General features: G+C 39.6%; 1 protein-coding gene across 2 annotated transcripts in view; it reads left to right on the top strand.

Annotated features, from left to right (window-relative positions):
* Positions 1–14,197, top strand: part of LOC148020786 (seven transmembrane domain protein) — a 108,589-nt gene extending 94,392 nt beyond the window's left edge. The window contains exons 7-8 of one of the 2 annotated variants that reach the window (XR_015694633.1): positions 12,912–13,018; positions 13,809–13,936. Coding sequence is in view for 1 of the 2 variants with exons in the window: in XM_087698600.1 (XP_087554726.1) it covers positions 13,809–13,932 (124 nt within the window). In the remaining variant the exon portion in view is untranslated. Of the gene's footprint in view, positions 1–12,911; positions 13,019–13,808 lie in introns of both variants that reach the window. The other variant, XM_087698600.1, reaches the window with a different exon arrangement.
* The last annotated feature ends 1,614 nt before the right edge of the window (positions 14,198–15,811 follow it).

Below are 15,811 nucleotides of genomic sequence, written 5' to 3'. Positions count from 1 at the left end.
TGAGTAGCTTCCATCCTTCGTGCAAAATCATTAGGCAAGGGAAAACTCAGATTTACCTTCAATTGTTGTTGAGCTTGATGCATCAAGATAATATCGTACTTGGCTCACGTAATCTCATAAGGTCAAGGGACTCCATGGTAGTGTGATAATTCACCAACTATGTTTAATCTTTGCAGAGCAAGTTCTGTGACCCACTTTGGCTCGAATCTTGATGTGCTAGATTGTCGTGATGTGGTGAAGATGTATTCTAAGTCATCTTCCTTTTTGTGGTTTTGGCTTTGCGAGGGGCTTTGATATCAAGGCTAAGGTTTCTCAAAGAGTGCTTAGCTCTGATACCATGTGAACAATGATATGAACATAGAAAACACAAGACAATTGTACAACAAAGCACAAAGTGAACACAAAACACAATTAGGGTTAGGGTAACATAGCGACAATGAACACATGGAATGAATGAAAGCGAATATTGAATATACACTGCCCATGCAACAAACAAACCATGCAATCAGCAATAGGTCACTTGGCTGACAGCAGCAAATAGAGGGCTGGAAACAGTCACAAACAATGTGGCATGGCCGAACCCTAGGCGCCTAATGGTGGAGAGTGATGATGGGCAGCTCTGGCTGAGATATCCTCCATGAATGGGGTGTGGATAGGAAAGTTCTATGAAGTGCAATATGCAAAAACAAGATTAAGGCTAAATGAAGGGCAGCATGCCCGTTTATAGAAATTTCGGGTCCTCAATAATCTAGAATACCGCCGTCGTCCTCTTCTACAACTGTTGATTGGCTCTTCTATTCTACTTGCCTTATTTACACCAGCTATGCCATATCCTTGCTCATGCAATCAATGCCCAACTCTGCTTGTTCACTTGCTGCTTGAGCCACACGCATAGTTCATCTAGTGCCTCCATCTATTGTGCCAGTCCTTTTGTCCATGTTGCGTAGCTTCTTAGGCACTCACCATTGCCTTGTTTAATCGAGTTGCCAGCTGTTGTTCCGGCTAGTAGCAATTGCCTCGATATAGAGCACTTATGAGAAACTAGAGAAAAAAAGCTGTTGCTCTATTTAGGCAGCCATGAAAGCCATTGTGGAACTATGCAATTGTCAAGAAGACTTGAGTTGGTGCGGCGGCAATGGCTCGTAGGGCAGACAACTGAGGTTTGGCTCTCAATGTCAATGGTTGCGTTGAAGGTGGTTGTGAGCAATGGTGGAGGTAACTTGTAAGTGGTTTTGATACCATTATTGCCCAAGATATGAAGTAACTGCGCAATTAGTTGATAGAGAATGAATGAATTGATTGATGCACAATGATACTTGATCATGAAATGAGAGATGATGTATTGATGAATGAGGGAGTCTAGAGAGTACAATGCTCAATGTGATCACAATAAAAAATGCCACACTTATGTGCTAGTAATGCAGAAAGTGCCTTTTATAATAAAACTTTATCCTATTTCTAATGTTGTTTAGTGTCTAGGGCACTAGGGAAAACAAATGCAAATGTCAATTTAAATGCCCAGGAAGCTTGGATTAGGGATCAAAAGGCATCAATGTGTAGTCCATGAGAAGGCCTACAATAACTCCATGAACCTAGACATGGTGGAGACAATGAAGTAGAAGTACCTCAATTGGAAGAGGTGTGTCAGAAAAGTAGCCACTATGGTAGCATCAATAGAAGCCTGGTGTTGAGAAACTAAGTCATTCAGTACATTTCGCCTACTTCATTCCTATTTTGGTTTCCATTTATAGCCCCAAAAAGGCTTTATTTGGTGGCTAGGCTTGCATATACCTTCCAATATGGAGTAACAGAGCTTATAGCTTCTCTCTCGAGGTTGAGTTTCAGGTTCTATTAGCTCATCATATCTATTGTTCTTCAATACATGTCACCTAACATGTGGACCACCAGAGGTTAATATTTCTTCTCTCTCGCACTCTTTTTCGTTTCTTTTTGGGCCTGAGAGGGGGTCTTAAGAAACCAATTCATTCAGTACATTTCCCCTACTTCATTCCTATTTTGGTTTCCATTTACAATCCCAAAAAGGCTTTATTTCGATCATTATTTAGTGTTAGGGCACCACTTGAGAGAGTTCAGTGGCCACCACTCTAGAGAGTTGAGGCACCACTTGAGATAGTCCATGCTTGTAAATATGGCACTGACTTTCCTCATTCTTCATCCCACGCATTCATGCTTTTTGACACTCTGTCACTATTTTCCATATTCTTGTCTTCTTTATCCATCCTCTCCATTGCCATTCTCGCCCTATGAGGAGAACATTAGGGTTCATGGCTTCGGCAACCATCTCTAGTTGTGGTGTTTTGCAGCCTACATCTTCTGATGTCAACCATCCTCACTTCGCATCATCATTAGGCTTCATTTGCAATAGATTCAAGCCATTTATAGCAGGTCACACCCTCTTTATTAGCCCTATATTAGATACTTGCGTTTTTTTGTTTTCTTTTCTCCTAAAGGATTGCCTAGCAGTCTACGGCTTGCGTTGTCTTATTTAGCTGGTTGACCACCAATCACCTTGATAGCAACTATAATCTCGGAGAGATTTTGGCATATCTTTCATTGCTAATAGCTTGTGAGGATTGCGTTTCACTCCCTACAGCTAGTTGTCCTTTTCTTCAGCCTTGAGTATTTACCTTCGATATCCTATTGCTAGAGGATTGCATTTTACTCCCTTCACTATGTGGATTCCCTATAGGCTTTGCTTCTTGATTCAAAGAGGACAATGCAATTATCTTCAAAGCTTTGGGTTTGTTGTATCTATTTGATTCACTTAGCACGATTTTGTGATCCATCAATCATTATCTTCTTTTGTGTTTTTTGAGTTTTTGTTCTCTCTCCATGTTTTCTATATACACACTGTGTTTCTTCCCTCAAAACCTATTGTCTCTCTGGTTTACTTTCACAGCTATCATATTTTGAGATGGTATTATAGCATTCCTTTTATTTTGACATGATATTAGAGCCAGAGGTGCTTAGAGAGCCAAGAAGATCCGATGCATTGGAGAAGGCAAAGATAGATTGTGGGAGTGGCAATATCTTTTGATTATGCCCCCAAGAAGATCCGGTGCATTGGAGAAGGGTGGGAGGGAGAAGGCAAAGATAGGTTGTGGGAGTGGCAACATCTTCCTTTTCTAGGTGATTCCACCCTTCCTTTTCTAGGTTGACACTTTGGTGCAGTGGCTTATCTTAATAGACACTCCACTAGGTGCTCCTTGTGTTGCAAGAATGGTCATACAACCAAAGACTATCGACCTCGATTTTTCTCCCCACACCACCAACATATGTGTCAACCATCAAGCACTCCTAGTGCTACATCTCCCTTTTGGGTGAGAGAGATTGTTTTGCATTGGCTATCAGAGTATTAAGCTGAGGGCAATAAGGCGTATCTAATGTATGGTAGGTCTTTTTTACAAGCAAAAGGAAGATCATTAAGTGCCACAACCACCTAGAGATTGCTAGCAATGCGCTATGGAGATTTTTCCACCTATTTTCAAGTTGAATGGCTTCCATGGCCATGGTTTATGGTTCTATAGTCCGCTCAACGGAGAGACAATGATTGTTGGATAACCTCTTCTTGTTAGTCCACTTGTTTGAGAGATAGAGGTTGTTCGACTCCTTGCTCTTCTTTTGTAGTTCACTCCACTAAGGGACAGTGATTGCTGTCCATGCCTAGCTTCTTAGGAGTTACCCATTTCCTCACCTCCCTTGCCTTGCTCCATGGACACTAAGTCTGATGTGGACATTGAGGAGATTTTGTGTGATACCACTCCCTCCACGCCCTCTTCTACTTAGGTTTGAGAGGCCACCTTTGGAAGCTACTTAGCCTATGTTCTAGTGGAGCCTCAGATACCTTCTTCGGTACCGCCAATGGCATTGAGCGGGGGATCCTATTCCTTTGGCTTTAGAGGGGGTTCTCTCTCATGCTACAGCTCTTCACCCATCTTGTCGACAAGCCTTTACATTCTTGGGGTGGTTGACTTATCTCTTTCATATCAACCATTTCCTCAACCATTTTGTCCTGCATTTCTTCATCTATTTACTCATCCTCTTTTTACCATTGACACCTTGGATCTACAAGTTCTTCCTAGTTCAGGGTTTTTGAATGATTCGGCCATGGCTTGGTGGCTAGGTATGCATATACCCTCCAACATGGAGTAACGGAGCTTGTGGCTTCTCTCTCGAGGTTGAGTTTCAGGTTCTATGAGCTCATCATGTCTACTGTTCTTCACTACATGTCACCTTATAGGTGGAATACTGGGGATTCTTCTCTCATATACTCCTCTTTTTCGCTTCTTTTTGGGCCTGAGAGCGGGGTGTTGAGAAACCAAGTCATTCAATACATTTCCCCTACTTTCTTCTTATTTTGGTTTCCATTTAGAGACCCAAAAAGGCTTTATTTGGATCATTATTTAGTATCTGTGTGCCACCCATTCATCCCACACATTCATTCCTTCTGACACTCTGTCACTCTCTTCCATATTCTTCTCTCCTTTATCCATTCTTCTCAGTACCCTTCACACCTTGCAAGGAGGAAATTATATGATTCATGGTTTCTATAGCCATCTCTACTTAGTGTTTTGCAGCCTACATCATCTTTGACGTGATCCCTCTTCACATGGCATCATCATCAAGCTTCGTTTGCAGCACACTCATGCTGTTTATAGCAAGTTACACCCTCTTTATTAGCCCTACATTAGATACATACGTTTTTGTGTTTCTTCACTCTTGAAGGGCTACCCAGCCACTTACATGGGGAGATCTTTATCAAATTTCTTGTGTTTTCTTTTTTAGCTGGCTGCCCAACAATCGCCTTAAGAGCAGCCATAATTTTAGAGAGATTTCAGCATATCCTTCATCTTTGACAACTCTTGAGGATTGCATTTCGCTCCCTCTAGAGCAAGCTGTCCTTTCCTTCACCCTTCAGCATTCACCTTCGATATCCTACTATTTGAGGATCGTGTTCTGCTCTCTTCACTGTGCGGATTCCCTACAAGTGCTACCTCCTTACTCAAACAAGACAATATAGTTATCTTTAGAGCTTCTGGTCTGTTGTATTTGCTTGATCACTCAATATGATTCATCATTCTTCATCTTCTTTTTCTATGCTTTCTGAGTTTGTGTTCTCTCTTAGTGTTTCCCATGTATACTATGTTTCTTCTTGCAAATCCTACTCCCTCTTTGATTTGCGTTCATAGCGGTCATATTTTGACATGGTATCAGAGCATACCTATTACTATGAGATGGTATTAGAGCTAGAGATGCTTAGAGAGCTAGTACTCCCCAATTCCGTTATGTCATTGGGAGTTATTCTTATCTTCTTCCTCCCACCCTTCCTTTTTCAGGTTGACACTTTAGTGTTATGGCTTCTCTGGACGAACAGTCCATTGGGTGCTCCTACTATGGCAAGGATGGTAAGACCACCGAGAATTGTTGACTTTGACCTTTGCTTCCCTCACCACAAGCCTATATACATCTACTATCAAGAACTCCTTGCCACATCTCTCTTCTAGGCCCTATGTATCGACTATCAGATTACGCTCAAGGCAATAAGATGCATCTGGTGCACTCTAAGTCCTTATGAGCAAAAGGAGGATCATCAAACCCCACGACCTCCTAGAGACCATGACAATATGCTATGGAGGTTTCTCTCACCTATTTTTAGGTCCAATGGCTTGCACAACCATGACCTACAGTTTTGCAGTCCAATCAACCAAGAGACAATAATTATTGGATAGCGTATTTTCTTAGTCCACTCGTTTGAGAGATAGAGGCTATTTGACTCCTCTATCTCGTTTGGCTCCGTAGTCTGTTGCATTGAGAGAGAGTGACCGTCGTGTATCCTTGGTTTCTCAGGAGCTATCTATTTCCTCACCTCCCTTGCCTTGCTCCAAGGACATCGATTTGGATGTGGGTATCGAGGAGATTACACTTATTGGTCTCCATACTTGGCTCCTTAGGAGTTATCCATCTCCTCACCTCCCTTGCCTTGCTCCATGGACATCAATTCAGATGTGGGCATCGATGATTTTTTGTGTGATACTTTTCCCTCTACTCCCTCTTCTACTCAGGTTTGAGAGGCTACCTTTGGAAGTTATCGAACCTCTATTCCAATTGAGGTCTATATACCTTTGTCAGCATCGTCAGTGGCATTTTCTTCCCCTTTAGATGATTGAGACACCGTGATCCATGAGTTTCTTAATTTCCCCTCTCTTAGAGGGGGATTCAAGGGGAAATTCAGAGGGGGATCTCATTCCTTCGACTTTTGAGGGGTTCTTTTGTATCCTACGGTTCTTCACCAACCTCACTAACAACCCTTTACATTCTTGGGGTGGTTGACACTACCAGATCAACCATTTCCTCACCCATTTTATCCCCCATTTCCTCATGTATTTGCTCATCCTTTTCTTACCATTAACACCTAGGATCTATACTATTTTTCTATGTTAGGGCTTTGGATGTTTGGCTTGGAGGATAAGCTTGCATATACCTTCCAACATGGAGTAACGGAGCTTGTGGCTTCTCCCTTGAGGTTGAGTTTCGGGTTCTATCACCTTATCATGTCTACTTTTCTTCACCACATGTCATGTTACAAGTGGAACATTGGACGTTGATATTCTTCTGTCTCGCACTTCTCATTTTCACTTCTTTTTGGCATGAGAGGGGGTGTTGAGAAACCAAGTCATTTAGTACATTTTCCCTACTTCATTCCTATTTTAGTTTTCATTTATAGCCCCAAAAAGGCAGTATTTGGATCATTATTTAGTATCGAGATGCCACTTGAGAGACTTTAGTAGGCGTTGCTCTAGAGATTTGTGACAACACTCGAGATAGTTTGTGCCTATAAATCTAACACTATGTATCACGAGGATGTTAAATTTTATTGCTTTGCTTAGCATTTGATTAAAAGTTAATCAAATGTGCTAATGTGACTTGCACATGTAAGGTGTAAGTTAATTCATAGTGTGGGACCTTTCGGTATTTCCTCAACTTCAATTGCCAATTATGTAAACATCCAAGATTATTAAGGTAAGTTGTGCATTTCAATTTATGTTTGTTTTCCGATTGCTGTAATTAAGTGCTTGATCATGGAATTACTACCCTATTCGAGGAGGAACACTCTTTTTATGGTTCCATTTCTAGGACACAACTCAATCCTTTGATTTGGTGGGCTCAAGGCATCTAATTGGAAGCCAAAGCTTTGTGTTGGTGCTAATTTCTGCTCTTAGCAGATAAATTACAGCAATATATCTTCATAGAGTGAGATGGAATCAAGCAATGATGATGCCTCTCAATATGGATACTCACATGGGGAAGAAGTAAATGCAATGCTTTATCTTGGACAAAGGCTCGGACCATGGGCAGCAAGCTGAAAATGTTGTTGTTGCGCAAGATGCAGGGCCTTCTAGGCATAATGAGGCTGATGATAAGCAAAGTGAAGAGCAATTTGATGACTAGTTCAAGAATCAGATTAAAATGGCAGCAAATCTCTTTGCTGAATAGGTAAAGGATCCTCAGTTTACCCGATTCCTGAATGCTCCAAAGAAGGACAGCAAGGGCAAGAAGAAGTCGTCTTGTACACCTTTGGGACAACAAGGTGCACCCAATGCAATGCCAAAGCCTTCGCTTGAAGCTCCCAAATAATGAGCTAGGTTACTTTGGTGGTGGCACTAGTTTTCATGCTATGGTGGGTTAGGGGCTGCATGTAGGTATGTATGACAACTCCTTATTATATGCAGCAACCAATGCGTGGTGTGCAAACCCCAATGTATGCAACCCATTGTGTTTGGACTCATGATATTAATGCTGGTCATGCAAATTCTCAGTGTAGTGTTAGTCATGAGAAAAAGTAGAGCTAGTAATGCATGCAATGTATGTGAAAATGTATCTTGGTATGGTTAGTAGTACGCAAATTCCCATGCACAATCACATTATAATGGTCCAAAGTATGCAAACAAGAATGTTTCCTAATGCATCTGGTGCTCCTAGCATGTTAGGTACATATGAGGAGCTAGCCAACTGGATGCAATGTTGCATATTAGTTAAGTTGGAATTGCAACAATGTGAAAGTATAAAGCATTGCAATGCTCAAGGGGAAGAAAGGCCTACAACCTAGTGCAGGTTTCAAGGCAAGTAAAGTTAAAAGTTTCTATATGCTTCTTGGTGAAGCTTTAATATTGTTTCACCAATAGACGCAAAGTGGATAGAAGAGGATGACTTAGCAGACCATCCTCATTTGTTGCAACTTTACCAAGATGCCTTTCAATTAGAGTTGACCTTGGTTCAAGCTTAGTCAAGTTCAGTAGAGTAGGGCTTCAAAGCATTGCCAAATGCTCAAGGGAGAGGTAGCAGTTCCACTCTACCAATTTTGGATAGCTCTCGTATTTAGTGGATCTTGGATATATTTAGTATGTATCCAAGGTACTGTACTGACAATTTGCTTCCCATGAGGTCACTAATTATACTAGTCACTGTGGGATATATGCAGATGAATATGAGTTTCATCGAGCATTGAAACTGTACCTTTGCATCAGATTATGATCAATTTGGCATAATTTTTTGCCTTAATTTTGAGGATAATTCTAATTAGTTTTAGCTCAATTTTTAATTGGTTTGAGAATTATTTATGGTCACTTTTGGGATCAGTTTTACATCAATTTTTGCATTAGTTACTGATTAGTTTTTGCAATCAATTTGGGATTACATTTGCAGCAATTTGTTATCAATTCTCATATCAGTATAAGTGATTAGCTCATAATCAGATTATGCTAAGTTTTCAATGGTTTATAACTGGTTCCATGGACACCAATATATTAGTAAATGCCATTGATAGTTTCAACCATTGTTTATGTTGAGAATATGCTTAACTGTGGTTTTGAAGTTAGAACAATTGAGAAACATGGGTTAGGGATGCATCCAATGGGTCTTTAGCAATAGTTCCAGACTAATTTTCAATTTAATGTTATGTATATACTAGCTATAAATTTTTAGTAACTTTGGGGCATGGCATGGTTAGACAATAGCAGCCATGTTGTGACTACGATGCCTTATGTAGATTCCACTGTAGTATGCTTTTCCTTTAGCACAATGTAGTGCAGTCAAGGACGATTGCAAAGACTTTACGGGGGCAGTGTGTCACGAGAACGTAAAATTTTATTGCTTTGCTTAGCATTTGATTAAAGTTAATCAGATGTACTAATGTGACTTGAGCATGTGAGGTGCAAGCTAATTATTTCACAGTGTGGGATCTAAGACCTCGAGATATCAATTCATGCTAAAGAAAAAAGTTGTAATAAGTTATGCTTGATAGATACTAGGTAGTATCCGATGTTAGATTTGGGTCTAGACCAATTTATTGGCTACTAATATCAATGATAATATCAAAGACTACATTAATTAACTAATTAATTAATGCCAGTCGAAGGGTCAATAGTTGCTTAGGGATACTTGAAAGACAAATTAACTTAGCCAATTTAATTATTGACTAGTGAAATTATTTTTTTGGAGCATTAGAATAATTATATAATATTTTTAAAACTAATTTAATAAGCTAGATAATGCTGGAGAACGAGATTGAAGGATGCCACTTGGCAAAACTTGCCGATGCATCAAGTGGAAAAACGTTTTTAGGGACTCGGTTCAGGCATTCTGCCACTGTATAGCCTAGAAGAGAGATAGGGAACCGTTGGTCCATTTTCTGATGAGAAAACAACGATTTGTTGTAAAAGACAACTAGCTCACTCTCTTGTTTCTCTCTCCATATTTGGATCCGTTTTTTTCATTTGGTTTTAGAGTTGAGTTCCTCATCGGCGAGGTTGAGAGTTGCTCCCATTGCTTAGCTATCAAGGAGTGCTGCAAAGTCTGCTCGTGCGCCACCCACCATTGTGTCAGTGAGCTGATGCCTTTGTGCACCTCCAATAGCACCAACAGGCCACACTGCTTGCAACACCACTCCCGCCTCTACACTATCCTCCATGCTATCCTGTCAGCCTTCGCACGTTGCACCACCTTTGCAAAACCACTATGGCTTCCATCTGCGCTCCCTGTGCCAATCACCCTAGCTGCCTACTGCAAAGCATGCAGCTTTGCCACCAGCTTGCTTGATTGCTACTTGTGTAGCTTTGTCTTGCCACCTACCACTGCAACTTTGCCACCAAGAGCTACCATTTTTGCAACTCCATGCCAGTCTCATTGCATGCCATAGCTTCTGCTTGAAATCCACAGCTCGTCAGTGTCTTGAACAATACCACCCAACCTTCTAGCATCCATTGACATTTCGGATATCATTGATACGCTTCTTGAGGTGGTCAACATACCCAAAAATGTGGGGCTTTTGCCTAATTTGAGCTTTTGTGCACGTATCTCCACTAAAATTGCCAACATTGTGCAATGTCTTCAACATTGGTGCAAGAAATTTGGGGCTTTTGTGATTTTTTGGTCTGGCGCGCATGTGGAGGTGAAGTCCAACTGCTAGTTGTTGTCTATGCAAATCTTGAGACAATATTACACTAAATTTGAAGGCTACAAGTATGAAATCTGTTTTATTTCTTGAAATTTTATCAAGAAGGGTTGGGGATTTTGCTTGGCACGTATCCTAAGGCATCAAACAGGTACAATAGCAGCATTTAATTGCTATTTGGATAAGATTTGGTAGAATTTTTTTTGGAAAATTTGGGGATTTTCAGCATTAAATCTTTGAAATTTATATTTGGCATGCATTCCAAGGCAAGTGCAATAGTACAACAATAAATTATTGTTTATTGCAGATTTGGTATTGGTTTGTGTAGTCTTGGCATGCATTTCGAGGTACTCAACAATTTTAGTACTTGAATTTATATCCCATGTTGGGATCTTGGTACTCGTAAGAGTACGCTTTGCACTTAAGTTTGGAGGTGTGGTTGCAGTTTGTGCATTTATTGCAGCAATGGCTCAGCAAGGTCACAATGAGCATCACAACATTTTGAGTGTCCTCACTTAGGAGGATGAATTGGCTCACACCAACCACTCCTGGTGGAGTTTTATGGTGAGACATCGGCTTGTTGCAAAGGGTCTTTTGGATTTTGTAACTAGTGACTCAGCCTCGACCATGAGGCTTTGCACCTCAAACACTTCATAGACGAGCTAGAGGATAGCAAGCTACCCTTGCTGTTGCCCATATTCCTCCTACAGAAGAACAGAATAAAGGGGATTTGAAGGACGCACATGCTTTATTTTTTATTGCTCTTTCAGTGTGAAGAGGGCAATTATAGCCCATTTCTAGTCATGCAAGACCTCGAAGGCAGCGAGGGATATCTTGGAACATATGTTTGCAGCGTGCAATGAGGCAAGAATCTATTACTTGCAAAGAGAATATAGATGAGGGTGATGCTATGCCAAAATGTCTCACTTACATTCAAGATGGAGAGAGCAGCTATTAAATGTTACGGAGGTGTTGATTGATGATGAGATGATAAATATCAACTTGAACTCTCTTTCAAAGACTTATCTTGGGTTTCCCACTTTGCTAAATTTCTCTTTGAGGGTGGCACAACAACCCCTCACATTCATTTTTGCAAATTGTTGGCTGATCTACGAATCTCATCGGAGGGTCACACACCCATTTTCTTAAATTGTTGGAGTGATATTGTAGTAGCACGAAATCTTATGTTTCATGCTCACATGAAACACATTGAGATTCACTATCATTATGTTAAAGAAAGTTGCTTTGCAGGAGAGATCAACTTGGTGTATTTTCACCAAAGCGTTATTACATGAGAAGTTTGAGGCTTTTCAAAAGTCCTTAAACTTACTACCCTTGTAATTCATTACATTGGCATTGTAGGGGTGTGTTAGAATTGCCCAATTCTAGGCATTGTCTAATGTAATTTAAGTGATATGGACACTTATTAAAGTGTCATTGTAGGGTGTGTACACTTGGTGTCTTAGGACATTAAAGTAGTGACCCTAGGCTCTAGAGTAAATAAACTCAACTCTAGTTAGTTGATGAAACTATGGTTAGGTTAAATCTTTAGACCTAAATCTTAGTTGTACTTTCATCTATCATTTTCAATTTAGCAAGCAAGTACACTCCCGGTTTTTGCTCACACGTTGTCTACTGTTCACTCCCTCATTTCTCTCTCCATAGGTGGTCCTGTTTTCCTCATTGCAGCAACAACCTTTTCATTTGTTTCATTCTTGTTCTGCTGTGGACTTTGACACATCTGGCATCCTAAAAATTCTTCTATCTGGAAGTTTGCCTTTAGAATTCATGGTCATATTGGTCACATTAGGGGTTGGTTATTGTGCCATGTAGCTTCTAAGATATGAGCATGGCTTGTCATCTACGATGTGGCTAATCCATGGTTAGAGATTATATGCGTGATTTTCAATCACTATTAGAGATGTGTGGGACGATGTAGGATATTCTTACTATTCAAGGGCGTCACCAAGCTTCCTCTTTTCTATTGTCACACTTTTGACATTTTTCAGGTTTTCTTTTTCTCAGTGGTTAGTATGGTCGAACTACCTCTTTTACATCTAGTCATTCTTGACGTTCAACAATCTACATCAAAGCAACCAAAGAATCAAGGCCCTTGATGTGGCGCCATCATAAGAGAATCAAAATTAACTGGGTCCGAAGCTGCAAAGCGTAACTATTCTAATAATATTTAAAAATGAAAGTTCTTAAAATAACATTACCATCCTTTGAAAAAACGTTTTGGGATGTGGGAAAGTGCTTGGGTTATTTTCGAATGGGAAAATGCCACGTGTTAGCTGTTTCCAAAAAGGGAAAGCATTGTGGTTTTGAAACGTCTTTAAGGCTGGTGTTTGAACGTTTTAGTGTTTCAGGTTCCTCCAAGAGGGATTTCGGTATTGTTTTCCCACTTTAATCATTTGAACAGTGCTCTCTCCCTTTGTAGGGCTATGGCTTCCAAACAAACTGAGAATAGACAATTTTATAGAGAGGATTGAAGAGTCAATGTACACAAACTTGGCATGAGAAAACCAGGAGTTTCCTAACAAGGCGGTAACATAGTGCTTTCATAACTTTCTACTCGAGAACTCGAATAGGGTTGCCTTGCATTAATTGACAACAAAATATGGTCAATTGTTAGATGCACTAATTTCCAGCACTCAAATGTCCTTTCCTTTAACCATCTCCATGATAAAGCACTCTAAATGCATTTAGTATATTATCTTGCCATGTTTACCTTGAAGGTTGATGCTTATTTTACTTAATATTCACTTGATAATCTAAAGGAATATTCCATGTGAAAAATATGTAAACATGCCGAAGCCACCCTAGCTAACCATGGAGAATCTTGCTTCGTTGCTAGGTCTCATGAGGGAGATTCAATTACTTTCTTTAGGGGTCATTTCAGATCAAAGTTTGGTGTATGAGTCTAGACTACAGTTTTTTGGGTTGCAGCTTGACCAGTCAACAAACATGCTTGATGAGCCTTGATATATGGTTCATTTCTTTATTTGCATTTTTAGATGTGTGTAAGACTGCTTGTTGCATAAGCCTTGCTTCTACCTCCTAGCATTGTACATAGCATGTGCATTCTTTAAACCCATTTATAGTGGTCCAATGGGTTCAGCCCTACCAGGTTATGTTTAATTGGCCTTTGCTCAATAAATGTATGGAAGCAAGTCTTCTTATGTGAATTGGACATATGCTCCACCAATTGCTACAAGGCCTAGATGGAGAGTTTCACATTTTCAGTGGCATAAGGACATACATATAACTACATAGGAATGTGTGCAATGTGCATAGATCTTATTGATGTGAGACATTTGGAATGTCGTTTTTGTAGTTACTTGCGCCATACATTCGGTTGGGATTTCTCCAATGTTGTGACGTTCAAGTTCTCAGCATCTGTGATTATGGCACTATTAACATGGCAACTGTTCAATGCTTGTCAAAGGCCAGCCACTTAAAAGGACATCTTTCTACAGTCTTATGTGGTTCTTTCTTGAAGCGGTGCAAGTGCCATCCTCTTGTATTTTGGGGCTCTCTATGGTAAAAACACTGACTTTATTGTGGGAGGAAGATAGCTAAATTGAATGTCCAAAAGGTGGGACTTGAGTGTAGGGCATATTTTTGGAGCTCTTGTAGTGGAACTATTGGATTTTTGTAACAAGAAAATTGTGTCATACTCTATTCTAATGAAAATCTTTCATGGTTTTGTTTCTCTTTTAGACACTACAGGTACTACAATCTTTACTTTGAGCTCTTTATGGTTGTTTTTGCGATTTTTAAAAAAATTCAAAAGCAATGTTTCTCCCTTGTTTTATTTTGGTTTTTCCATTTCAGTTATTCTTAATTATGTTGACCCCTTGTGACATTTTTGCACATGTTGAAGTTTCAATTAATCCTACTTTGACCTTAAATATCCTCCACCTTGCACCTTCCATTTCAGTTGTTATCAATTACGTAAAGCCCTTGCGATATTTTGTGCACGTTGCAATTTAAGTTAATCATGCTTTAGCCATAATATACTCAACTCAGTCTTCTGTGTCTTGAAGATTCATTTCAACTTGTGAGCATTGATTGTGAATGAATCTTAAAGGTTGTGAACAAGATTGAGATTCGTATCATTGACGAAATAGCATTTTGTTGTTAACGAGTATGGCATATGGTGACATGTCAATATTGCCATCGTGTTTGTTTTCCAATAAGGGTTTGTTGGATGAAAAACAAGCGAATTGTTTTTGAATAAGGGGTATACCCATGGCATTCAACCTCTTTGAACTGTGAAGTGTGATAGTGTTGAATATAGAAGTAAATCCAAAAGTAGTAGGGATTGCTTGAGAGTTGCTAAGTATACAATGGAGCTGTAACATTTTCCTTTCCTTCATTGTTTTTTATTAGACTTCGACACATTTGAAATCCTAAAAAAGCATCTATCTTGAAGTTTGCCTTTAGAGTTCATGGTCATATTGCTCACTATTGTGTCGTGTAGCTTTTATGATATTAGCACGAGTTGTCATCTACGATGTGACTAATCCATGGTTAGAGATTGTATGTCTGATTTCAATCACTATTAGGGATAATATGCATGACTTCAATCACTACTTGCATGGGATGGTGAAGGATATTCTTACTGTTCAAGAGCTTCACCAAACTTTGCCTTTTTGATTGTCCCACGGTTTTCTTTTCTCCATTGGTTAATGTGGACATTGCATGTTGGCCAGACGGCCTCTTTTACATCTAATCATTCTTTACTTTCAACATTTATGAATGTGCCCATGCACATACACACAAAAAGCAACCACAAGCATTGAGAGAATCACTACATGGATATATTTTGGGATTCTCGACATCGTGGAGAGAAGAAAGAACATTGTGGTAGTCAAATCAACAATCAAAGCTTGATGATTCACGTACTAAAGAATCATGGACCTTGATGTGGTGCCATCATCAGATGAATAAAAAATAGATAGGCCCAAAGCTAGAAATCAAAACTATTCTAATAATATTTAAATGAAAGTTTTAAAGTAACATAACCACTTTTTGAAAAAACATTTTGGGATTTGGAAAAATGCTTGCCTTAAAATGTTTTGGATGGGGAAATGTGGTGTGTTAGTTGTTTCAATAAAGGGAAAGCATTTTTGTGGTGAAATGTTTTTTAGGCTAGTGTTTAAACATTTCAATGTTTCAAGTTCTGCTAAGAAGCATTTCGGGACCATTTTCCACTCTAATAATTTTAATAGTGCTCTCTCCTTTTGTAGACTTACAAACAAAAAGAGAATAGATAATTTTTACAAAGAGGATTCAAGAGTCAACGTACGTTAACTTGGCATGAGAAAACTAGAA

The sequence above is a fragment of the Lygodium microphyllum genome, chromosome 18 (genome assembly GCF_053477565.2).
Source record: "Lygodium microphyllum isolate KBCC chromosome 18, Lygodium_microphyllum_v1.1.10, whole genome shotgun sequence".
Lineage (NCBI taxonomy): Eukaryota > Viridiplantae > Streptophyta > Polypodiopsida > Schizaeales > Lygodiaceae > Lygodium > Lygodium microphyllum.
This window is presented reverse-complemented; position numbering and strand designations above follow the sequence as displayed.